The sequence below is a fragment of the Bos javanicus genome, chromosome 10 (assembly GCF_032452875.1).
Source record: "Bos javanicus breed banteng chromosome 10, ARS-OSU_banteng_1.0, whole genome shotgun sequence".
Taxonomy (NCBI): domain Eukaryota; kingdom Metazoa; phylum Chordata; class Mammalia; order Artiodactyla; family Bovidae; genus Bos; species Bos javanicus.
Window position 1 is genome coordinate 60,988,312 of NC_083877.1, and position 27,329 is coordinate 61,015,640.

The 27,329-nt window shown below is 38.4% G+C and overlaps 1 protein-coding gene across 9 annotated transcripts in view; it reads left to right on the top strand.

Annotated features, from left to right (window-relative positions):
• CEP152 (centrosomal protein 152) overlaps positions 1-27,329 on the top strand; it is a 102,646-nt gene that overhangs the window by 23,412 nt on the left and 51,905 nt on the right. For 6 of the 9 annotated variants that reach the window (XM_061428830.1, XM_061428833.1, XM_061428835.1 and 3 more), the window contains exons 7-12: positions 2,367-2,510; positions 3,612-3,751; positions 6,981-7,181; positions 13,178-13,325; positions 14,453-14,544; positions 15,273-15,436. In XM_061428830.1, coding sequence (XP_061284814.1) covers positions 2,367-2,510; positions 3,612-3,751; positions 6,981-7,181; positions 13,178-13,325; positions 14,453-14,544; positions 15,273-15,436 — 889 coding nt within the window. The remainder of the gene's footprint in view (positions 1-2,366; positions 2,511-3,611; positions 3,752-6,980; positions 7,182-13,177; positions 13,326-14,452; positions 14,545-15,272; positions 15,437-27,329) is intronic. The other 3 variants (XM_061428832.1, XM_061428836.1, XM_061428838.1) reach the window with 1 other exon arrangement.

A 27,329-nucleotide genomic window follows, 5' to 3' on the forward strand; every position in this document is an offset into this window, starting at 1 on the left:
GGACAACTTTGGTTATAAATGGACAACTTTGATATAAATGACTGTATACTCAGAATGAAAACTAGAGTTACATCTCAGGTTTAGTCCTGTGACACTTGCTAAAAAATTTTCTTTTGAATAGTATATGTATCGGTAAAAGTGCTACTAGGGAATTTTGAGGAGATCCGAACATTCAGAACTAAAAACCAAACTTGACTAATCTGAATCTTTGTTTTCATACATCTAACGTTTGTCATCCTACTCTCTGGCATGTGAAATAACTTCTAGTTATTGCTGAAGAGCCAGTGTGATTCTAGAATGCGAACACAAGTGTTGTTTTTGTATTACATTTAAGAAGTGGGGGGAAAAGTCATATCAGATATTCTGGGTTTCCTGGGCTGCATGCACCAAAGAGAAAACTGAACTCTAGTGCCCTAACTTCATGGTGCTGCTTCCATCTTATGCTCAGGCTCTAGGATAGTTGTAAGGGACACCTTTTCCCCCAGTGAGCTGACAGCAAATATGTGGGCAACCTCTCTCTGTTCCTAAGGTTTTGTGGAATGAAGAGATGAGGAGGTGGACAGTGTGTGTGGCATAACTCTTTTGGGGTTAAGTAAACAGACATCACAACGGTGGCCTGACACCTTGATGTTATTCTTTCAGTTCTGCTGTGTTCGGTTACATTTATATTGCCTGGTCATTTTGCATATATCACTTTCATCACTTCCTTAACAATCTGCATTTTTATCCAGTTGATTCATTTTTTGTTAGTTACACATTTGCCTAAATTTGACATCAGAGAGTTAACTAACTTAATGGTAGTGCTGAATTTAGTGATTATAGGTTCTTAGTAGTTTAAAAAAATGAGTTTGAAGAGAGTGGCAACCCACTCCAGTACTCTTGCCTGGAAAATCCCATGGACGGAGGAGCCTGGTGGGCTGCAGTCCATGGGGTCTCGAAGAGTTGGACATGACCGAGCAACTTCACTTTCACTTTTCACTTTCCTGCTTTGGAGAAGGAAATGGCAATCCACTCCAGTGTTCTTGCCTGGAGAATCCCAGGGATGGGGGAGCCTGGTGGGCTGCTGTCTGTGGGGTTACACAGAGTCGGACACGACTGAAGTGACTTAGCGTTATAGCAGAGTTTTCAGCCTTCAGTTGGGGGTTTCAACAATATCTCTTTTAAAAAAGAAGAAGACTGTTTTATTTGTTAGCAAATAGTAGCATTGTTCTTATAGGAAAATATTCATCATTGTGTAGTTGAAAGATTATCCTGCTTCTGCGAATCACTTTTTTCTTTTTCTCCCCAAGTGATTTTTAAGTGGTCCTTAAAATGACTTTATTTCTGAAAGAAGACCTCAAAATTTTTTTATTAATCTATTTTTTAATTTATTAATTCAGCAGTTATTTGCCAGTATAAATGAGTTCATTCTTGCTTAAAATAAAATATTTTGAGAAGGATATCTAGAAATTTTCTTTGAAAATGGTTTATAGAAGTCGATGTACTTCTGTTTTTCAACTTAATGAGAGCTTGGAACTCTATTCCATTGTCATTGGTATATACTTATTTTTCATTAGCCCAAATGGTAGTGATTCAGAGGTATGCATTAACTAGTGACTTTTCAGACTTTCCTGGCAGTGACCATGGAGTAAGAAGTACTTTTTTTTTTTTTGCATTGTAATGAGGTCTACAATATTTATATAAATATTGTATAAATAAGTTTCACATAGTAATACTTATTTATGCTACATGATACACTCCAATCATATTCTGTCTTGTTATTACCAAACCAAAATTTGGACCTTCTTGCCTGCTTTCAATAAAGCCAATCTAACCAACACCTGGTTGTGATGAAGGAAAAAGTGTGAAAGTGTGTCACTGAGTCGTGTCTGACTCTCTGTGACCCCATGGGCTGTAGTCCGCCCGGCTCCTCTGTCCATGGAATTCTCCAGGAAAGAATACTGGAGTGGGTTGTCATTCCCTTTTCCAGGGGATCCTCCCACCTCAGGGCTTGAGCCCAGGTCTTCTGCATTGCAGGCAGTTTCTTTCCTGAGCCACCAGGGAAGTGCGGCATTTATGATAAGGTGCAGTAAGAGAAGTCCTGGACACCTGAGGCTTAAAAAGCTCAAACTCCTTAAATGGCCCCTTAAACACTGCACTTGCCTTCACTACAACCAGGTGTCAGTAGATTGGCTTTACTGCGTGCAGGTGAGCAGACCCAAGTTTTTGGCTTGGTAACATTGTTTATTAAAAATGCTAGTCACAATCTCCTGAATTCATTTCAGGATACCCTAAGTTGTATTTGCAGTTTGATAAAACATTGCCCGAAATGACCACAAATTTATATTTTGATGTTTTTATCTAATAAATTGTCTTTAATTCCCAAGCAGACTCTGCAGAAAATATGCAGATTATTCAACTTCAGGTTCTTAACAAAGCTAAAGAGAGACAACTGGACAATTTAGTTGAAAAGTTAGATGAAAGTGAACGTCAAGTTAGGTTTCTGAATCATCAGCTTCTGATAACCAAAGGTAAGAAGACAAGTGTTGGGTGCTGTTGTGTTTGAGGTCCGTAGAGCTAGATAGCTTGTTTCTAGTAACCTCATTTTAAATATGAAGCATAGAGATTTGATGCACTTGATGAAGGGCTCACGAGGAATCAGTCAGAGCAAAACAAAAATCTAGGACTTTTGACACATTGCCTTGGACTTCTTTCCAGAACATACATTTTGAGGTCCTCATTTTTTCCACCTTTTTTCTATTCTATTAGACTAATAGAATCAGAGAACATTATATAAATATGCTGATAGCATTCCATCTCAAAAAGCTGTCGATTCCTTATGTAGTTTACATTGGATAAAGTATTCCAGTTCCCAGAGAGACTTATGTTTAGTTTGCAGTATGTTTTCTGGGCCTATGAATTAGCATAACATTTCAATCCAAGTACGAGTTAGTGATCCTGAACTGCTTTGAGAGTGCCAAGGAGAAAATGTGGTCATCTCTGGGAGAAGCGGAGTGTAAACACAGATTTCAGATTATAATTGCTCACTCTTTGTGCTTTCTGTAGTTTTGGTCAGTGTTGAACTCTCATTTGTAGAATAATTTTGTGACCGAACTCCAGCTTATATCAAACTTAATTGATAGTGAAAAGATCTTTTTGTAATGCTCATGAAATTTATTTTGAGAGAAGAACTTGTGAACTGTTACAGTAAAGTATGTGGGAAGAATGAAAGACTAGGTGAATTTATGAGGTCATTGAAAGTATGTATAAAAAGTAATTTTTCCTCAGATTATTTCTTTGATCAGCAGGGACTTGTCATATCTGTGTAGCTTCTCAAGTAACAGATATTGAAATGATTTTTTAGGGGATCTTTTGGTCCCTAAAGGGATACAATAAGATTTTTGAAGAGAGCGGTTGCTGTTCTGTAAAAAAAAAAAAATTTTTTTGATGTCACTCACATTCTTTTTTTGAAGCTTTTCTAGTTTTCTCCAAATCAAGTGAAGTTCATTATCTGAACTGAATTAAATGCAGCAACATTTATATGTGATAAAGATCTGATACTTGATAGATTGTGGCAATTAGGATCCCTCTGCAGTAACATATTACTTATATAAAATTTTTTAATGTTCTAGATGAAAAGGATGGTTTGGCCCTCAGCCTTCGAGAATCACAGAAACTTTTTCAGAATGGAAAAGAAAGAGAAATACAGCTTGAAGCACAAATAAAAGCACTGGAGACCCAAATACAAGCATTAAAAGTCAACGAAGAACAGGTAAATATGTGATCTTCATTATTTACGATAAAAAGTTGTTGATTACAATGAAATCTTAGTTGCTTAATGTTTTGTTTTGTGGGACTAAATTTGGGAAAACTTTGAAGTTTACACATTCTTCTCCCATAAGTCAGTTTGCATTTCTTTCCCTTTCCTTGGAGGAATGGGTCTCCCATTCACCTAGTCATCTATGCACCAGAAATCTGGAGGAGAGCTCAGCTTCTGTGTTCCTCTGTCTAGTCAGCCACTATGTTGTGTTGAGTCTCCTCATTTCTGTCCACACGTCCCTAGTTCAGTATTTTATCGTCTGTTGCAGAAGTCTCGTATGTAGTCTCTAATCTTTTACCCCTTCTCTTCTCTCATCTGGCCATCTGAGTAATCTTTCTGCAGCACAGTTCTAGTTATGTCTTTCCCTTACTTAAAGTCTTTCAATGACCCTGCTTCACTTGTGGGATGAAAACAGGGTGTCAGGATGACCATCTGATCCTTGCCTTTCTCTTCTCTCACTCTTAAACTCAATAGTCTGTTTTTATGTACTCATATGTGCTGTCTCTTCACTGGAATGCCCTCTCCTCAGCACATTGCTATTTGATTAACAAGCCCCTGCTCAAGGCTTTTCTAAAGTCTTCCTGTTTTCTTCCTCAAGTCGGTTGATCACATCTGTTATAACAGACCTAGAATAATCTTGAAGGCCAGAACGGGTTGCCCTCATCTTAGTAACCTCACCACATAAGCCCAGAGCCTGGTACATTATAGGTGGTCAGTACATGGTGAGTGAGTTATGGTGTTCAAACTTGACCTAACCTCTGAATTTTTTTTTCTTACATATTTCTCTTTTCCTGCTCTGATATTATCACAAGTATAGTTTTATTTTGTGTTTTGAAATCTGATAAACAAGGGCTACCCTTACAAATTCTTAAAATATTTAGTAGCTCTTTTTACACTTTTCCTTCTAGATCTTGCAAATCAACTTCCCATGCTTTATAAAAAGTCTTGTTGGGATTTTGATTAGTGAAGCATTGTGTTTACCATTTTATGGATGGTTAACCAAGTCTTGGCGAGGTCACATTACTTTTCCAGGATTACAAAGCCGGTTACTGACAAAGCATCAGAAACTGAATTTTTTGACCCCAACAGACTAGTCTTTGAAGTGGTGGCACATTCTTTGATTAATGAGAATGGTGGCCATTTGATCATGGGAAATAGTCACAAGTCTTTGGTAGCCACGCCTGGCAGTGAATGATTCATGTAAGTAATGCTGTTTTGGTGGTTACAAACAAAAGTGACTTGGTTCTAGATGAGATTTGTGGCTAGTTCCGAGGATGGAAGAGTTTAAACAATGTTGTCTCATGTCTGGTTCTTTCTCAGCCATCAGTTCTTAGCTAAAAACAGAGAGGACTCTAAAGTAGCCTATTGCTTCTCATTCTCACTCCCCTCTATTGTGCCGTATTTTATCACTCTGTTTTAAAACCGTCTGAAATTATCTCATCTGTTTACTTATTATTGTCTGTCCGTTTTCACCAGAAAGTAATAAGACTTTAGGCCTTGGCTGTCTTGTCATCCTGTCCTTAAGTGCTTGGAACCCTGCCTGGCACAAAGTGTCCACATCATTTACTGAACAAATGATGAATGTCTTAAGTAGTTTAAGTGGTATTGGGATAAATAGGCAATCTCTGGAATAGAATGAAAAAGCGACCTCATTTGAAATTTTTCATTCTTATGTGTAATATAGACTATCATTATTTAAAATTTTTTGAAAAATGATAGTTATTAAAGAGTTGCTTTTATGTCATAATCTGCATAATCTTTTAGTAATCTTCTTATAAGTTAGAACTTGCATTTATTAAAAAAACACAGTATAAAATTAAATTAAAAATTAAAATTAAATAAATTTTAAAAAGCAACAGAACCACCAAGTACATTAATTTTCTATTGCTGCTTTAACAGATCCCCACAGGCTTAGTGGCTTAAAACAGCACAAATTTATCACCTTATAGACAGAAAGTCAGAAGTCTGACATGGCTCTCATTGGGCTAAAATCAAGGTGTTGGTAGAGCTGTTTTGCTTTCTGGAGAGCTGGGGGAGAATCCCCTTTTTTGCTTTTTCCAGCTTCTGGAGGCCCCCTGCATTCCTTGGTGTATGGTCCATTTCCATTTTCAGAGCTAGCAGTCACAATTCTGACTTTTTTTGCCTCAGTTTTGCTCATTAAAGGACCCTTCTGGATGCAGTGGGTCCACCCTGGTAATCCAGGACAGTCTCCTTATTTGAGGTCATCTGGTTAGCAACTTTAATCCAGTCACAACCTTAATTTCCCATTGTCATGTGACAGAACGTATTCACAGGTTTCAAGAATTAGAACATGGGTATCTTGTGGGAGTTGTCAGTAAACCTGCTGCACAATTACCTCTCCACAGCCATATAGTTACAGTTTAAAAAGCCTCCTTTTTAGTACATGACCACTGAGAAGTTTCATCAATCTTTCCAGCAGCAGTTGTCTTTAACCTCCCTTCTGCCTCCCTCCCCATCCCACCCCTCATGTCTGATTCATTTTGCTTTTTGGCAGGAACCAACGCAATTCTGTAAAGCAATTATCTTTCAATTAAAAAATAAATAAATTTAAAAATTAAAAAAAAAGTTGTCATTTTTCCATGACCTAACAATTGGACTTCCCTCCAACACTTGGAGCACAGAGTGATGCAAACAGCATTGAGATGGGTGTAGAAGCAGCAGATTCCTTGCTTGGAACCCACATTGCCATTATGTTGTGCAAAATCTTCTCTCGCTTTCCTCAGACATGTCCAGATTCTTTTTCTCTGTGAATAATAGTTCCAGCAACCAGGGGCCTGGTGGATCCCAGCTAGGGAACTAGAGCCACCGTGGGGAGACCTTTCTTCTCTTTGTTCTTGTTCCTGTCGTTTAGTCGCTCAGTCATGTCTGACTCTTTGCAACCCCATGGACTGTATAGCCTGCAGGCTCCTCTGTCCATGGGATTCTCCAAGCAAGAATGCTGGAGTGGGTTGCCATTTCCTGCTCCAGGGGATCTTCCCGACCCAGAGGCTGAACCCCACGTCTCTTGTGTCTCCTTCATTGGCGGTGGGTTCTTTACTACTGAGCCACCAGGGAAGCCCCTGCTTTCATTTAGTTAAGCATGGTTGAGTTTTAGAATTAAAATTCATGAAGATAGCCCAGTCAGAATACTGTAAATGTGTATCCTGTGTGTATTTTCTAGATGATTAAAAAGTCCAGAACTACTGAGATGGCCATGGACAGCCTGAAGCAGCAGCTGTTGGACCTGCATCATTCGGAATCGCTTCAGCGCACGAGGGAGCAGCATGAGAGCATCGTGATGGGCCTCACGAAGAAGTATGAGGAGCAAGTGCTGTTCTTACAGAGGAAGTTGGATGCTACCCTTACTGCACTGAAGGAACAGGTTGGAATGATTTCAAATAGCAACTATTATAAACAACTAAAGCCATGACTGACATCTTGCAGTTCATCATATAGAAATGCTGGGTGTTTGCAGTAGGTATTTGAGTATGAGTAAAATTTAAAAGCCCGAAGAGTTTTATCTATGTATATGCCCCGAGGGCATACTTTTGGAAATCCTTCCTCTGGTAGGACTGGTTAGTGCTTTCTCAGTTCTCATATTACTGCTTCTTCATTTGTCGAATATTTATGCATATTATTTATATGTCTTCAGTTCAGTTCAGTCGCTCAGTCATGTCCAACTCTTTGCAACCCCATGAATTGCAGCACACCAGGCCTCCCTGTCCATCACCAGCTCCCAGAGTTTACCCAAACTCATGTCCATCGAGTCGGTGATGCCATCCAGCCATCTCATCCTCTGTCGTCCCCTTCTCCTCCTGTCCCCAATCCCTCCCAGCATCAGAGTCTTTTCCAATGAGTCAACTCTTTGCATGAGGTGGCCAAAGTAATGGAATTTCAGCTTTAGCATCAGTCCTTCCAATGAACACCCAGGGCTGATCTCCTTTAGAATGGACTGGTTGGATTTCCTTGCAGTCCAAGGGACTTTCAAGAGTCTTTTCCAACACCACAGTTCAAAAGCATCAATTCTTTGGCACTCAGCTTTCTTCACAGTCCAACTCTCACATCCATACATGACCACTGGAAAAACCATAGCCTTGACTAGATGGACCTTTGTTGGCAAAGTAATGTCTCTGCTTTTGAATATGCTGTCTAGGTTGGTCATAACTTCCCTTCCAAGGAGTAAGCGTCTTAATTTCATGGCTGAAGTCACCATCTGCAGTGATTTTGGAGCCCCACAAAATAAAGTCTGACTCTGTTCCCACTGTTTCCCCATCTACTTCCCATGAAGTGATGGGACCAGATGCCATGATCTTCGTTGTCTGAATGTTGAGCTTTAAGCCAACTTTTTCACTCTCCTCTTTCACTTTCATCAAGAGGTTCTTTAGTTTTTCTTCACTTGCTGCCATAAAGGGTGGTGTCATCTGCATATTTGAGGTTATTGATATTTCTCCCGGCAATCTTGATTCCAGCTTGTGCTTCCTCCAGCCCAGCATTTCTCATGATGTACTCTGCATATAAGTTGAATAAACAGGGTGACAATATACAGCCTTGACATACTCCTTTTCCTATTTGGAACCAGTCTGTTGTTCCATGTCCAGTTCTAACTGTTGCTTCCTGACCTGCATATAGGTTTCTCAAGAGGCAGGTCAGGTACTCTGGCATTCCCATCTCTTTCAGAATTTTCCACGGTTTATTATGTCTTAGAAGATTCCAAACTGAAAAGAAGGAGTGTTCTGGGAGCTGGCCTGAAATTGAGTGGTTGTCCTGAGATTAACCAGGAGAAGACCTTTCATGGGTTTCCCAGTGTTTGGTTATTAACTTGTCAGTATATATTTGCTAGAAATGATTCTTGGGAGAAGAGTTGATTTTGAGACTACTGTAATAAATAAGAAAGAGATTCTGATCTGAAATCATTTAGATATGAAAGTTGAGCATGTTTCACAGTTTTTATTTTAGCTTTGCCCCAAAAGGAATAAAATGTAACCCAGGTAGTGGGTTTCCTTGTGCTCCAAAACCCCAGATAATCAGTTGAATGAATAAAATTTCAGGGATTGTCTTTCTCAGTGTCATTTCAGAATTAATTTAACCCAAGGAAAGAAGAGAAGAATATTAAAATGTGAGGTTCTCTAAATTTTTCCACGATTTAGGTAGAGTACTATAAACTGCACTGCATTATTGGCAATAATAATTGTTTGTCTGTCGTTTCATTTTATTGTACTTTTATACGTGTTTATGTGAATTTTTATTGGATTTATTTTCCCATATAGATTTTTTACAGATTCTTTTTATGTAGAAAAATACTGTGAATTTGATCAGTGTGAAGGATAAGCAGAGGGTGGGGAAGGACAAAGACTTTGACAAATTATTAAAGTCTAGAAAAAAAGGTAAAAAAAGAAAATTTATTAAAGTCTACTTTCTGTAATATTAAAACATAGAATTTGAGATATGGTTTTATTAAGCATGGCTCTGTTTGGGTGGCAGTGTGAAAGCTGCTGTGGAGAGTGGTGCCTCCTCAGATGATGAGAGGAGTCGGTATCAGTGGCTTTTCCGCGTTGGTTTGGGGGTCTCTCCTACTGACTTAGGCACACTTACACAGGGGCAGCCTGGGAGCAGTTCCTAGTGTGTTTCAACCCCTGTACTTGTTCCATTCACTTTTCTCTCCTCTTCCAACCCCTCAGCCGAAGAATCCTAGACTAGAACACAGCACAGAGTCTTCATTCTGTGCTGCCTGGGCTTCGGATCCCTGAACCATACAGTGAGGGTGTTGAGTAAGGTCTTGTCTACTGTTACATTCTGTCAGTGACTTTCCTTTTTTCTTTTATTTAAAACGGAGCAGAGCATAGCGCTGATGTTCGCTTCTGCGTATTGTTCCATAACTGCTTTGCAAAGTGGTGATTCCAAAGTACCTAGTGTTTTTTTCTTCCTGGGAATGCTTTTTTTTTTTTTGATATCCCTTTCATGCTGTCCATTTGCTATCATTTGGCTCAGCAGTATTTTTAATAAAAGGTCAGTTCATATTATCTCAGAATCCAAGCTGAGAGTCCTAATTGGAAAAGGTGCTGTAAAGATCAGCCAAGAGCCAGGGAGTTGGCTGCCTGTAATCAGGAAGATGCATGAGTGTGTTCTAAGGAGACGGGCAATTTAGATTTTCTTACCATAACTGGTAACCATACATACATACCGCCCCTTGTCCTCTTTTTTTTTTTTTTTTAATATAAAAGTTATTGAAGAGGAGCAAACTCTTTCCCTTTTTGATAAGCCTTTTCCTGCTCCACTGCACTCAGCAGGTTACAAAGAAGAATAAAACAACTCTTGAAAAAGAGTAGTATGGAAATAACTAGTTGATGTAGCAGATGAACGATGTAGCAGATGAACATGTTTGCGAATGTCGGGGTTCTCAGTGGCTCTCACATAGTCACACAACTGTGTACCTGAGTACATGCCAGTGTTACCTGAGTAGATGATCATACATTGTATGATTTGTGAGTGACAGAGATTGTTAACCTGGCATCTCCTAAAGCAGTCCTGACTAGGCTCCAGGGGGCTCATGAATCTCTGAAATTGTGAGTGTGATTTTCTCTTGCGTGTCAGGATATGCAGTTTTCTTTGAGAACACCCATGAGCTTATTCAGATTTTTCAAGAGGTTCAGACCTCCCCCTTGCAAAAATTTGAAAATCACTGCTTTGTGAAAAACTTGCTCTTGGAGGGAAAGGTTATACTTGTAAAATAATCATATTATTTCATTTGTTCAGCAAACTTTTACTGAAACATCTAAACATCAGGATGTAAACAAAGTTTACATAGATTTAAATCTATTTTGAAGGACAAAACTCAATGCAGAAGCTACCTAATTCCACATGATGGGAGGAGTAGCAATCCATCGTATAATCGTGTTTATATGTGTTTTAATTTTTGTGTAACTCATGTATTTTGAGAAATACATGGCATGTAAAATTGTATTACTAATTTAATATTTCCTTTAAGTCATCAGCTTTTCTGGTAGAAAGGATTGTACACACATTCACATGTAGCAGTTCTTGTTATTTTGGCTGAATTACTCTTGGGTTTTGTGTGTGTGTGTGTGTGTGTGTGTGAGACAAAGACGATGAGAAGAAATGAGCTCTTGCAGCTCATAATGTTCCTTCACTGACAGAATGCTTATAGCATGGTATCTCTGAGGTGCTTTCTTCCCAGGTGTCTCCTTTCTCTTCCATTCACAGAAGTGTCATATCCTAAGATCTCTTTTCAGGTGTCCGAGCTGACGTCTACTTTTTCCTGATACCGGTTGACATCTCTGATTAGCTCCTCAGTGGTTTAAGTCTTTCTTCATTCTGGTCTTCTTGAAATTTTCAGCTTCTGTTGAAGTCATGGACTTTAGTTTCTATGTTATGACCTTCAGCTGATCTATCTTCTAATCTTTTATATGTATTTAAGCGCTTCCTATTGACTGAGAGACTCCAGCAGACCTGTGTGCATGTGGCTTAATTCTTATTTTTTTTCCTTTGTGCACTACAAGTCTGTTCAATTCTCTTTCATCTTGTAGGTTCACCTATTATCTCTTTATCACTGCAGTTGTCTCATTCAGTATTCAAAGACATCTGCCTCTATCAATCTTGAACTGAGTGTTCTTACTCAAGCTAATTGCGGAAAAGATAGAACCATTTATTTTTGTTTTGTTTCTTGGTGTTTAAACTGCATAGTTTTATGAGTATAATCTGTTTTCCTGAACTTGTCAACAGAAAACAGCATGGCTTAGTTGATTGTTGCCTAAGACCCCCACTGTGCCCCCTGCATTCTGCCATGTGCTTTTGGGGATCTTAGGTCCCTGACCAGGGATTGAACCAGAGTCTTGGCAGTGAAAGCCCAGAATCCTAACCACCAGGCCGCCTGGGGGACTCTTAATTAGATTGTGGCATATAGTCAAATTATTTCCATGATCTGGCTCTTCACTATAATAGTTTTCATAATTACCTTTTCTTGAACTCTTTTGGGCCAGTTCTCAGTCTCTTGTAAAAGCTATTGTGACCTCCCCAGCACATACATGTGAGTTGTCTCCCCACCTCTTCTTGCTCACACATTCACATTGTCATGAATATTAGCTCATTCGTTGTGTTTGCCGTGTTACTCTGGTGCTTGAGCACCAAACTGGCCTGGGAATCAGCAGCAGTGTGCCAAGAGGTTTGCACTGTTGAATAAACATGGACCAGGTTCCAGAAGCTTCATTTTGCTCAAAAATTTGGTAGAAAAACTTTAAAGCAAACATGACACATTATGAAATAGAATACAAAATGCTCGTGAATTTTTAAGCTAACAGAGGGATCTTCAGAGTCTCTTTGCTGTGCTTAAGGAGAATGTTATTATCCCTATGAGGTGATGTATTTTCTATTTGTTACCGCAAGACATTATTAGGCTTTAGATTACAGTAAAATCAGTCCCCAAATGCCTTCTCTCTGTCTCAAAGTCCTTTCTTGATATGCCTCTTACTATTTATTTTCTTCGGGCTTTTTCAGGTAACTTCAGCCATTTACCTTGATTTACTTCTGTGCCTCTCACATGCTCTGCTATTTGCCTGGAATTCAGCCTGTGTCACACTTCTTGAATGAGAGAGATGATGATTTCTTCTGCCTGGCTTTGGGATTCCCATGGCTTATTACTTCCAAACACAGTTTCTTTTTGTAGACATTTGAATATATTATATACCTGTTCTAGATTCTCTATATATCCCCATGTAATTACACACGTGCACACATTTATCCTGTTTTTCTTTGTCACTTTTCAAATGTTTTTTGTAGCATTCACTATGTATAAGGCACTATATAGGCACCTTCAAAGAGACTGTTAAGAGAAAAAAGACATATAAAAGATGGAAAAACATGAGAGAAACAGATCAGGTTTAAAACCAGTTCAGAAGAGGGAGAGCTACTTTTTGGCTATTCAGAATAGAGTGAGTTTCCATGTGTTCTGTCTGTATCCTTGCTGACTTGGGACACAGAGTCCGTGGTTCAAGGTGGTTTGCCTAGTGTGTACACACAATTATACTGAGAGTGTAAAATGCAAATAGGGATGTAATACATTTCCTTTGGCTTGAATAAAATCCAGTTTTATAATAACAGTGTCTTAGGTATATAGAGCAGAGAGAGACTTTAGAAGCCATCAGATTCAAATTCAACCTAAATGAAAAACAGACTGAGCAGTCGGTGACTGACCAGTTTGTTCTCCTGACTCAAACTTGTGCACTTGACCTTGGAAAAGAGGTGATCCTGTCAGGTAATGATTTTATATTTGACTTAAAATCCAAAGATGTAAGGTCATAATTGTTAGTTTAATATACAATAACTGATAATGAAGAGGACTTCTTGGATGCTTTTTCTGTTTAGGAAGATATCTGCTGTCATTTAAAAGATCAGGTTAAACAATTGGAAAGGAATCAAGAGGCAACCAGATTAGAGAAGACTGAGATCATTAACAGATTGACGAGAAGCCTGGAGGAGAGTCAGAAGCAGTGCGCCAACCTGCTGCACTCAGGTGGGTGTCAGTGTGGGTGCTGGCTCCCCAGAAGGCTAGGAGAAAATGTGGAGCGGGCATAGTAGGATCCATGAATTACTATAAAAATCCAGAAAAAAAACAGAAAAGTTCATCAGTGACAATTTTTCTGAACATTGTTACTGCTGTATGTCTATGAAGATGTGGTGTATTTTCCATTAGACAGTTGGGGAAATCCAGACAAGTATAAAGTAGAAAATAAAAATAGCCAATAATCCTACTATGCAGAGACAACTGTTAATGTTGTTCACAAATGAACATGTATAGACAGTTCCCTGCTTCTGTACCTAGTACATTTTAAAACAAATCAAAGCTGAATGTGCAAAAATTGAATAATTTAGACGACAGGTACAATGTTTGAAGAATGGGTTATTCAAAAGTTGAAGTCTGTCTAAATGTGTGTGTGTGTGTATGTGTGTGTTTTGGTGGGGACAAAATTCGCATCATACTCCATTTAGGTCATTTCAGTTTTGTATCCTTTGTTCCACATGGCATTACTTACTGAACCTTTTTTGGTTGCCATTAAAGGCTTTGAAAATATGATTTTCTTTAGTTGCCTAATACTCCATCATTACTTTGCTTAACCATTTCTTAGATGCTCATTTTCTTCTGAAGAAACCCAATAAAGTCCTTTTTAAGTGGGAACCTTTAAACCATTTAAAATATTAGGTTACTGGAGTTTCAAGGGTACAATCCTAGTTCGCCTCTTATATCTGTAGAGGTGGGAGTGGTGGAAATAAAAGCACTCAGAAAGAAGCTGAAGGCAGCAAGATGTGGTTTTCTTATTGGAAGGTAGAAATGGGTTCTAAAGAATTTTCACTTTGGCGATCTGTGAGCTAGAATGTTCTGCTCCTATTAAAGGACTTGTGGAGTGTTAAGGTCTGTAGACATGGCTGGTTTAATTAAAGACATGGCAAGGTCACAATAGCCCATGTCTTCAACTTCTCGAGGACCTTTGGGCAGCCGTACTAAATCTTGAAAATGTCAGCACCACACATATGCTTTCTGAGTCCCACCGGCTATAGCCTTGGTGGATGCAAGTTCTTCTGTATATCATAGGCAGTTTGTTCCTTTACATCTGACGTATTCTGTGGTTCTTTCTCCCACAGGCTCAGTACAGGAGGTGGCTCAGCTCCAGCTCCAGCTGCAGCAAGCACAAAAGGCACTCGCTATGAGTGAAAACATGAGCAAGGCTTTGCAGGTGAGTGTTGCCACTAGGAAGAGACTTTCTGGGTAACTGAATTAGGCAATGGTTACCTCACCTTTTTGAACCTTGGATTTCTCTGTATATGGTGGCTGGACCATCTCCAATCCAGCCCACAGGAGTCATTCATAACCTTACCCACACAGCTGGGTAGCCAGGTCTGCCCACCTGTGGAGCAAGGGACCCATCCCTTCCTTCACATGGCACGTCCTTTCATCTTGGGGAGTGTCCCCGAGTTAGGTTTATCTACAGGTGTGGGAAACCTACAGTTCAACTGCAGTCTTCTCACATCCTCCTCCAGTACCAGTTATGTTTCCCCCGGAGGAAGAGTTCAGTATCCCCTCCCTGGAAAGATGTATAGTATTTTGTGCCTTTTCACCACTGGCAGACTAAACCAGTCTCCTCTGTCCACTACTCTTAGTCAACATGCACTGCCGCCAGCTTCTCAGCTCAAGGGAGGCTTTTTGTGGAGGATGGAATGTCAGTGAGGGAGATGTGAGAGAGGTGTTTACATCTGCTTTCTCATTCACTTTATTTGTTCATTCAGTTTACCTGAAAATCTTGATATATGCTGGCCTTTACATTTTTAATGTATGCCAAAACGTGTATTTGAAGTAGCATTTCTGCCTTCTGTTGATCATTAAAATGAACTTTGAAGAATAGAAAGAATGACCGATTCCTTCTTATAAAAAATGAAAATGGCTTTCAATTATTTTGTGTTTTAGGAAGAATTAAAAGAACTAAAAGATGAAATTTCTCTCTATGAATCTGCTGCAAAACTAGGAATACTTCCAAGTGACTCAGAAGGAGAATTAAATATAGAACTAACTGAATCGTATGTTGATTTGGGTATTAAGAAAGTCAACTGGAAAAAATCCAAAGTTAAGAGGTATGGAGAAAATACTTTACTATAGAAGAATTCACATTAATAATATTGATGGTGCATAATAAGCAAGCGGCACCAGGCATGAAATGATCAACTGCCCAGGGGTTCCTTAGTGCAGGACAGTTTATTTTAGCAACTTCTAATGAACTGCCAATGTCAGAAATCAAAATGAACAGAAACCTCAAGTGTTGCTATTGTACTGTCTTAATACCAATAGGCATGTCAGTTCCAATAAGGTAAAAATAATTTAGTTAAAATATACAAGTTAAATTCTACTACTTAAATTATGTATCTGTTTTATTAAGGCAAGAGCATATTATTTTTATTATGTTAAAACTGTGTTGAAAGCAGCCATTTGTCAATGGTATATGAGAAAATGAGCATTGATTTTCCCTAGGAGCCCTACTGTGACCTTATTTATTTATTTATGGCTATGCTGGGTCTTCGTTGCTGTGCACAGGCTTTCTCTAGTTGCGTTCGGGGCTGCTCTCTGGTTGCGGCGCATGGTCTGCTCGTTGTGGTGGCTTCTCGTTGTGGAGCATGGTGCTGTAGGGCACACGGGCTTGAGTAGTTGCGGTGCCCAGGCTCAGTTGCCCTGCAGCGTGTGGAATCCTCCCTGATCAGGGATCGAACCCATGTCCCCTGCATTACCAGGTGGATTCTTAACCACTGGATCACCAGGGAAGTCCCTGTGACCTTACTTTTAAAATAGGGATTCTGTCTTTTATGCTTAATACATATATTTTAATGCTGCTTATTTAACGCATATTTTTATAGGAATCTCATGGAAGGGTGTGCGTCACTGTCCCTGCTGGGCCTAGCGGGGAAGGGAGTGGTCATGGTAGAAGAGGGAGCACATTTAGATATCATGAAACACTTAAAAGATAAACGCAGGAAAGGATGTATAGTTTGAAGGATTTGCTATTTGGAAGGGACTATGCAAGGCTCTGGGAGTGGAGTACAGAAGATGAAAGAGACGCTCTCTTTTCCCACAGGGAGTTTATATTTTGTCTGATGAAGAGAGGGAGACATACTTGTAAGCCACTAAGTGCTGTGTGCTAAATGCAGTGCTTAACATACAAAGGGGGCATTTAGCCATATCTTCTTCTGGCCTGGGATAAAGATGAAAGATAGGCTTATTTGGAAGAGACTGCATTCAGGCTAAGGAAAGCCTTTCTTGAACGCTTTCTTGAATGAAGCCACCACCTTCCAATTTATAGTTTAAGACTGAGTTTGCCATCATTAGTGTTTAGTCAAAGTGTTTACTACCTGGTGTGTTTCAAGTATCATGCAACTAAATGCAAACATATGAATCCTCTGAAAAGTTTGTTCCATAGTAAGTTTTAGAACCTAACCTGTTTTAGTGCTGTGATTCCATTTTCAAAACAACAAAATGAGATGCAGTGACTTAAGGTCTCAGTCAGGTGATGCTGTGGGACACAATGTTCCATTAGTTGAGTGAGGTTCCACTTATCTGGAAGTCAGTCTTTAGGGACTGTCATCTCAACAGAGCACAACTACAATCCAGACAGACGCCAAGAAGCAAACAGCAGACCTAGATTGTGTGACATATTTGTTAGAAGCCACCATGGGGCTCATACCCCAGGGCCATATTGACTTAGATTTGTTGGTACCCCATGTGTGCATGTGGGTATATGGTAAGTCGCTTCAGTCGTGGCTGACTGTTTGTGACCCCATGGACTATAGCCTGCCAGGCTCCTCTATCCACGGCTCCTCTATCCATGAGTTACCTGATTTCCTAAGTGACCACAGAGTAAATGGGTCGGGGAGCTGGGAGAGGTGCTGCCAGGCCTTCAGCCGGCCAGCTCAGTCTCAGCAAGGAGAGAACGACAGGAACCCACAGTGCTCGAGCGGCCAAGCAGCAGGCTAAGCAGCTTTTATACATCTAGGCCTGTTCTGACCCACATCAGAATGTCCACAATTGTGATCCTGAGTTATCAAAGGAAGCCTTCAGCTTTGGTTAGTTAATTATAAGCAAAAGAGGATGAATGCGCTTTTAACAGATTTACATACAAATTTAAAGTTAAAATGTAGTCATCTGGAAAATTGACTGCTGTGAATGGCTCATTTCCTGTTAATGCTCAATTAATTCTCAGGGGCCAGTGGAAAGAGCATGGTCTTTAGATCTAGAATTGTTTTGAATCATAGTTTTGCCGTTTATTACTAACTTTCTGACCTTGGGCAAGTTTCTTGACTTTTCTGAGCCTATTTTCTTATCAGGATTTTTCTATCAGGTAAAAGTATAGCATATCCCTTGGGGGCTTAAAATAGATAATGACTATAAAGGGCCTCATGTAATAAATTCTAGCACATATTAGACATTTAATCAGTGGTAGCTGTTACTATTATTATTTAAGAGATGCTTGGCTAAAATATACCATTGATCAGATTTTATATTAATCTTTTTTCTTGGAGTATAATTCTTTACAATGTTGTGTTTCTCCTGTACAACAAAGTGAATCAGCTATATGTATACATATATCCCCTCCCTCTTGAACCTCCCTCCCCTTAATCAACTTTTTATTGGACACATTTAATAAAAAGTCTTTGATCCTCATTTAAATCTTGGGGAAAACGTGGGAGACATATTATTTTAGAGTTGGGAAAACCGGAGCTCAAAAGAGCAAACTCCTTAGCCCAAGAAGACAGATGCTTAGCCACAGAACTAGTACTTCAGCCCAAAACTTGACTGTCATGTAAATCTGTTAGTTCATATTTGCGAGACAGTCAGACCTGTTTGCCCTACTTCATTCTTTTATGTTTTTTCAAAAAGAGGATTAAAGATTTAGTTTCTGCCAAAAAAGATGTCTCTGCAAGTTATAACTTTAATTTATGCCATAATTAGTCTGGGAATTGGGTAAATAATACATGTATATATGTGTGTGTGTTTATATATGTAGGTTTATCTTTGATGTAGAGTTATTCCATCTTGACTTTTACTAAAATATATTTACTTTGCCCTTTCTATTTAATTAGTAATCATCACCCAGATCCTACAGTAATTTAAAGCACATCCCTGGGTTGTAGCCACATGTTCCAGGAAACAAACTCACTCAGAAGGACAATGCAGATAGTGGAGTGCAGTTTATTACACTGGCGGGCCCCAGGCAGAGTCTCCTCTTAGCCAAGGACCCCGACCTTGTGAAAACCTTATATACCCTAAGTGTACATGCCCAAACCCACCTCCCCAAATTCCCTGAAACTAGGCTGAATAAAGGAAAAGAAAGATACAGAGATAACCTGTGATTCATATGTCTTAGGCCTAGGTAGTTAACAGTGGACAATTATCAATAGGCCTGTGGTCATACCCTAAAAAGCATAATAGAATTTATGATTCCATTTGGTTACACAGACACTTGGGGGTCTTTTAGGTGACTGAGGGTCTAGGTACGAGCCCTGGGGCTCTTCTATCTGGTGGCGGGGGCGGGGGGGGGTGCGGTCTGGTTTTCCAGTTGGTATGTCATTTCCATTGATACTGGGCATATAGCTCAAAATCCACAGTCCAGCCCAAGATGGAGCCTGTTCTGTCTGTTGCCTCCTTCACCTGTGGATAATAAACTCTAGACATCACATGGCTATCATACCAAAAGGAATGCCAGTGTTCAACCAGGAAAGTGAGGGATAACTAAAACAGGTGGTTCGTCATTGGGGCTAAGGAAGGAGATGTTCAGTGAAGTGCAGGATAAGTGAAGACACTATCTTACGGTCATCCCTCCCACCATTGGCTACATGGCTCAGTAGGTAAAGAATCTGCCTACCAACGAGGAGATGCTACAGTTGCAGGTTTGATCCCTGGGTTGGGAAGATCCCCTGGAGGAGGAAATGGCAACTCATTCCAGTATTCTTGCCTGAAAAAATCACAAGGACAGAGTACCCAGGTGGGCTACAGTCCATGGGGTTGCAAAGAGGCGGACATGACTGAACACACACTTATTTACTTACTATCCCTCCCACTAATGTTTTAATGGATAAGAATTCAGCTTTGTTGTTGTTCAGTCACTTTGAGGAAAAAGTAAAAGTATTCTTAGTTCAAAGTGGGAGGAGGTACAGGAGAGATTAGATTTGTACCTTTTCTCTGCTGAATCATGTTTCTTAGAACCAAAGGAAGCAACACTTTGCCAATGTTGAGAATTTTCCTTTTGTTGACTTGAGCTCCTTTCAAATCACTGACCCAAATTTTAGCGGCTCCAAGCTTTTATTCCCAACTACCATCTCCCTCAAGCTGCTGCTTAGTAAACCTTAAGGGTTTAGCCTGTGCTCTATTTCACATTCATGGAATTGGAGTAGCTAAATCTGCATGCAGCCTGCAGACAGCTTCCCTTCTTCCTTATTGTAGTTGGCTGTGAAGCTCAAATAATAAACATTTAACAAGTGGAAAGCCTTTCCCCTCCGGTCTTCTCAGCAGGTTTCATCAGGGACAGTTTATTTGGATTGAGGGGAACCGCCCTCCCCAGGGCTCACTAGTGAGCCTAATACAGAGCTGGTCACCACTGCTGACTTTTCCCTTTTGGAAAAGAAGAGAAAATTATTTTAGCTAGCACTTTCTCTCTGCTCTGACTTGGCTCCCTCTAGGAGTACATGGTGTGCTGTTTCAGTGGTCAGTGTTCAGTAAGAAAAGAAGCATAATTTGTTATCGGCTTGAAAGTTAGTTCACCATGTCGTATAGCACTGGAAGATGCATTGCAATATGTTTTATATTTCTTATGTAAATTATATTTATCTCATGTATTTCTATATAAGTAGAAGTGGTTTAGGTTGGTGAGATCTATACATACACACATATTTACACTATAATACATATTTTAAAAGTTGTGTATACTGATAAACATGTAGTACATTGCCAGGAGCTCCTATTGTAGCATTAAAAAACCCCTAATATTTTGTTCATCTTCTCTTTCTCTTTCTGTATGCGTACATGTATGTATATACACAGTATGCATATATATGTGTATATATATTTAATGTTTCATTTGGAATCATCTGAAACTGAAAATTAGAGAAATTATGTTAATCTGGATACTATTCTTTTTCCTTTTTCTTAGAAACAGACTTTAATTTTTTAGAACAGTTTTAGATTTATAAAATAACATAGGACAAAGAATTACCCCATACCCTGCATCCATTTTTCCCTATTAACATTTTACAACAGCATGGTACAACTCTTGAACTAATACTGATGAATTATTATTAACGAACATCCATAGTTTATTTAGATGTCCTTTGTTTTTACTTGGTGTTCTTTTTTGTTTCGAGATCACATCTAGGATACCCCCTTACATTTAGGAGTCATTTTTCCCTAGCTTCCTCCTGACTTTCCTTGTTTTTGATGACCTTGACAGTTTAAGAAATGCTGGTCAAGTGTTTTTAGGAAGGAAGACCCTCCTGGAATTTGAAGTTTTTCTCAATGGGTTTTGTGGAGGAAGACCGCAGAGATGAGGTTCCATTTTTATCACCTCACTTTAAGAGTACATACTATCAGCTGTTTATTTCTTCTCAAATGTAGCTTTCTCCTTTTTTATGGAAACATTAGAAGATACCAGTTAAAAGCAGCCATAATCTTACTTCCCCTCCCAGGAAGAAAACTACTATTAACACTTTGGTATATAACTTCCACATTATCTGTTTTGTAGGTTTCTAAAGAATAAAATATTATTGAATATATTACTTTAAAATGTGTCTTTTAACTTGGTACATTCTGAAATCCTTAGATATCAGTAAATATTGTTGTAAACACTTATCAGTGGATATTTGGAACTATATTTTAGTTAGTAATACACTGTTTAAAAATTTTTTTTAAACATAAGTAATTTTTTTTAAACGTAAGTAATGCAGTATTGTAACTAAAAGCATACTTGTAGTCTGGTCTTTATTCACATCTTTGGTTTATTTCCTTAGATGTGGATGAATAATCTTGTCAAAGAGCATGCGTGTTTGAGGCTTTTGATAGGTGTTGTTACTCATATCATGATAGTACATATTTCTCTGTACTCTAGGGATTGTTGAAGGTTATCGCTTCCTGTTTAAAAATTTTATGTAGTTAGATCCATCACTTTTCCCTTTTGATTTCTTGATGGTATTTTTCTAGTACTTTTTATAACTTTGCTTTTTAAACCTTTTAACATTGTAAAATATAACACATAAAAGTGTATGAAATATAAGTGTACAGCTGAATGTATGATTTTAAAATGAATTCCCATGGAACTATCATCAAGATCAAGAAATAAAACATTGCCAGCCTGTATTCCTCTCTCTAGTCATAACGTTGAGCTTGCTACTGTCTTAACGCTTAAATTATTTTGGTTTTCTTGTTATCTTTTAAAAGCTAGTTATTCTTGCCCGAACACTATATGTTAGATTTGCCTTCATTTAGAGGGAACTCATATATCAGGTGGTTTATCTTTTTTCCTTTTTTCTGTAGTTTTATTTGATATACAGTTGGCCCTTGAGCAACATAGGTTTGAACTGTGGTTTGAATGTGGATTTTTAAAATAAACATAGTACATGTATTTTTATTTTACAGGTGGTGGAGGGGGGACCAGTGCCCCCAACCCTCCACGTTGTTCAAGGGTCAACTGTATTTCCAGGACCATAAAATTCACCCATTTGAAGTGTACATAGTTCAGTGCGTTTAGTATCCCCAGAGTTGTCCGTCTATTATCACAACCTAATTTTAAAACATTTTAGCTTCCCCCACAAGAAATCCAATACTTGTTACCAGTCATTCCCTGTCATCCCCTCTGTATTCACTGTGCTGTGCTTAGTTGCTCAGTCGTGTCTGACTCTGTGTGACCCCAGGGACCATAGCCTGTCTGGCTCTGCCCATGGGGATTCTCCAGGCAAGAATACTGGAGTGGGTTGCCATGCTCTCCCCCAGGGGATCTTCCCAACCCAAGGATCGAACCCAGGTCTCCCACATTGCAGGTGGATTCTTTATCATCTACCAGGGAAGCCCAAGAATATTGGAGTGGGTACCAATCCCTTTGCCAGGGGAACTTCCCCACTCAGGAATCCAACTGGGATCTTCTGCATTGCAGGTGGATTCTTTACCAGCAGCTCAGGCAAATACTAGTTTTCTTTCTACCTCTATGGATTTTCCTATTCTGTATATTTCACTTTAATGGATTTATATAATATGTGGTTGGCTTTTTTTGTGATTGGCTCCTTTCACTTGGCACATAATGCTTTCACGGTTCATCCATGTTGTAGCATGTATCACTACTTCAATCCATTTTATAGCCAAGGAATATTCTGAATATATTCTGAACAAGTAATATTGTACAAATATAGCACATTTTGCTTGTTTATTCATCAGCTAATGGACATTTATTTGGATCATTTTACTTTTGGGCTATTACGAATAGTGCTGCAAATTTTTTTTTTTTTTGTTTTGTTTTTTAAATGTAAATTTATTTATTTTAATTGGAGGTTAATTATTTTACAGTATTGTGTTGGTTTTGCCATACATCAACATGAATCCGCCACGGGTATACATGTGTTCCCCATCCTGAACCCCCCTCCCACCTCCCTCCCCATACCAGCCCTCTGGGTCGTCCCAGTGCACCAGCCCCAAGCATCCAGTATCATGCATCGAACCTGGACTGGCGATTCGTTTCATACATGATATTATACATGGTTCAATGCCATTCTCCCAAATCATCCCACCCTCTCCCTCTCCCACAGAGTCCAAAAGACTGTTCTATACATCAGTGTCTCTTTTGCTGTGTCGCATACAGGGTTATCATTACCATCTTTCTAAATTCCATATATATGCATTAGTATACTGTATTGGTGTTTTTCTTTCTGGCTTACTTCACACTGTATAATAGTCTCCAGTTTCATCCACCTCATTAGAACTGATTCAAATGTATTCTTTTTAATGGCTGCGTAATACTCCATTGTGTATATGTACCACAGCTTTCTTATCCATTCATCTGCTGATGGGCATCTAGGTTGCTTCCATGTCCTGGCTATTATAAACAGTGCTGTGATGAACATTGGGGTACACGTGTCTCTTTCAATTCTGGTTTCCTCGGTGTGTATGCCCAGCAGTGGGATTGCTGGGTCATAAGGCAGTTAGTTCTATTTCCAGTTTTTTAAGGAATCTCCACACTGTTCTCCATAGTGGCTGTACTAGTTTACATTCCCATCAACAGTGTAAGAGGGTTCCCTTTTCTCCACACTCTCTCCAGCATTTATTGCTTGTAGACTTTTGGATTGCAGCCATTCTGACTGGCCTGAAATGATACCTCATTGTGGTTTTGATTTGCATTTCTCTGATAATGAGTGATATTGAGCATCTTTTCATGTGTTTGTTAGCCATCTGTATGTCTTTGGAGAAATGTCTATTTAGTTCTTTGGCCCATTTTTTGATTGGCTCGTTTATTTTTCTGGAATTGAGCTGCAGGAGTTGCTTGTATATTTTGAGTGGACATGTTTTTCAGCTTTTTTAGATGGTTTATATGGTAACTTTATGCTTAACATTTTGAAAAATGGTCAGTTTTCTGAAGTGGCTACACTGTTTTACATTGTCACTGGCAATGAACGAGGGTTTCAGTTTCTTTATATCTTCATCAGCACTTGTTATTTTTTATTTAAGAAACTATAGTTTCCTGGTGGATATGAAATAGTTTCTTATCATGGTGATTTGCTAATGATGTGGTTTTCACTTGATGGCTAGTCATGTTGAATATTTTTTTCATGTGTTGATTGGCCATTTGTGTATTTTCTTTGGAGAAATGTCTATTACATCTTTTGCCCATTTTAAAATTGGGTTGTCTTTTTACTGTTTAGTTTTAAGAGCTATTTATATATCCTGAATTTAAGTCCCTTGTCAGATACATGATTTGCCTATATTTTTTCCTATTGAGTGAGCTGTCTTTTCTCTTTCTTGATAGCACGCTTTGAAGCACAAAAGCCTTCAATTTTATGGAGGCTAATTTACGTATTTTTTTTTCCTTTGGTTGCCTGTACATTTCTAAGAAACCATTCTTTAATCTGAGATTCTGAAGTTTTATACCTGTTTTCTTCTAAGAGTATTATCTCTTATATTATGTCTTGAAATCTATTTTGGATTAATTTTTTGCATATGATATGAGGTAGGAGTCTAACTTTATTCCTTTGCATGTGGATATCCAGTTGTTTTGTACCATTTGTTGAAAAGACTATTTTTCACTAAATTGTTTTGGCATGCTTGTCAAAAAATGAATTGATAGAGAATGTGAGTGTTTGTTTCTGAGCTCTCAATTTTATCTCATTGAGCTATATATCTTTATGCACTAGATTGCCATATCTTTGTAGTAACTTTTGAAATTGGAAAGTGTGAATCTTCCAACTTTGTTCTTCCTTTTCAAGATTTCTTTGGCTAATCTGAGTCTCTTGTAATTCTATATGAATTTTATGATCAGTCTGTCAATTTCTGCAAAGGAATTAGGCAAGATTGTGGTAGGGATTGTATGGAATCGATAGAACAATTTGGAGGGATATTGCCATCTTAATAATATTGTGTCCTGATCCCTGAACACTGGGTGTTTTCCCATTTATTTTGGTCTTCTTTTATTTCTTTCAGTGTACTGGTCATACACGTTCATAATTTTGTGGTTTTTGGGGTATGGGTCATGCTTTTGTTAAACTTACTGCAGTATTTTATTCTCTTGGCTATTCTTTTTTGCTGGATTGTTTTATCTTTTATTTATTTTTCTGACCTCACCACATAGCTTGGAGGATCTTAGTTCCCCAACCAGGGATCAAACCTGTGCCCCCTGCAATGGAAGCATGGAGTCCTAACCACTAGACCCACTAGGGAATTACTTGGATTGTTTTCTTAAATTTATTTTCAGGCAGTTCACTACTAGTGTATAGAAATACAATTGATTTTATATATTGATCTTGTATCCTGCCACATTGCTTAACTTGTTAATTAGTTCAAATAGTTTTTTAGTGAATTCCTTAGGCTGTTTTATAGTCAAGATAATGTCATCTGAAAATAGATGTATTTCTTTCTTTCCAATGCCTTTTATTTCTTTTTCTTGACTAATTGCTCTAGCTAGAAACTCTAGTACAGTGTTGACAGAAGTGGCAAGAGTAGACATCCTTGTGTTGCTCCTGATTTTACATGGAAGTATTTAGCTGTTCTCCATTAAGCATGGAATCTAGCTGTGGGTTTTCTGTAGATATAGGTTTTCTTTAGATTTTTCTTTCACCAACATTTTGTTTGTGAGACTTACATTACATCGTAGCTGTAGCTACATTGGAGAAGGAAATGGCAACCCACTTCAGTGTTCTTGCCTGGAGAATCCCAGGGACGGCGGAGCCTGGTGGGCTGCCGTCTTATGGGATCGCACAGAGTCGGACACGACTGAAGCGACTTAGCAGCAGCAGCAGCAGCAGTAGCTACATTACCAGTAGCTGTAGCTCTTTCATTTACATATGTAAATATATGTGTGTGTAGCTTTCATTTGTATGAATATTCCACAGTTTATTTTCCTTTCTACCATTCATAGATTCTTAATGTTATTTTCTGGTGCAATGTACATACATTTCAGTTAGGTATATACTAGAAGTGAAATTTCTTGTGGTACATGTGTTTCAACTTTAATAGATAATGCCAAAATCTTTTCCAGATTAGTTGTGCCAATTTACCTCCCCACCAGAAGTGTATGAAAATTGTAGTTGTGCTTTGTCTTCTTGGTAACACTTGATATTGTCATTAATGTGTAGTGTTATTTTATTGTGATTTTTATTTGCATTATCCCAGATTACTAATGAGACTGAGTTCTATTTAAGAAAATATGTCTATTGTGTTTATTGATGGCTTGGGTATGGGGGGTGTGTGTGTGTGTGAAGAAGGACTTGCTTGTGTCCCTTCTCAGTTTTTAGATGATTTTTTTGTGTGTGCATGTGTTCTGTTGATTTATAGGAATTTTTTGTTTTTTAATATCTGTTCTAGATAGGCACTCTTTGGTTATGTGTATTGCAAATATCTTTTTTCACCTTGGGCTCGTCTTTTTATCCTTTTAATGTATCTGTTGATGGATAGAAGTTCTTAAGCATCGGTCAAATTTTTCCATCTTCATGTTAGTACTGTTTATAGTCCGTTTTAAGAAAAACCTTTCCTTACTGCAGGGTCATGAGGTTATTCTTTTATGCTGCCTTCTGAAAGCTTTATTGCTTTGCTTTATACTTTAGGTTTACCATCTACCTGGAATTGCTGTTTTTGTTAGGGTTTTTCTGACTATTCTCGCTCGTTTACACTTCCATGTGAACTTCCATGTTTAACTTATTCTGTTCCAGGAAAAAAAAAAAATCCCGATAATATTTTCACTAGGATCACGTTAAATATACATATATACATTAACCCAGGGAGAACTGATATCTTCAGGATGTTGGATTTACTTATTCAAGAATATAGCATGTCTTTTCATTTGTTTAAATCTATTTGTCTTTTAAGAGTGTTTTGAACTTTTTCACATTTAGATTTTGCAAAATTTCTTGTTAAATTGATGCCTAGATATTTTATTTGCAATAGCGAATGGCATATTCTTTTCCGTTATTGCTTTTGAGTATTGTGTGTATATATGATTTCTCTATTTTAGGTTATAACATGTTGCATTCTAATTCTCTTCATAGTAGTTCTTCCATTAGATTTAAGGGTTTTTAGATACAATTGTATCATCTGCCAATGGACATAGTTTTACTTCTTCCTTTTCACTTATGCTTCAAATTGCTTTCCCTTTAAGCTTAAAGTTCCTGTATTTTATTTAGACATTAGCAGTATAAATGCTCTTTCCCAAAGTGGTTTTACCATTTTGCATTCCCAGAAGAAACGTCTTAGAGAGTTTCAGTTGTTCTCTGTCATTGCTAAAACTTGATAGCCAGT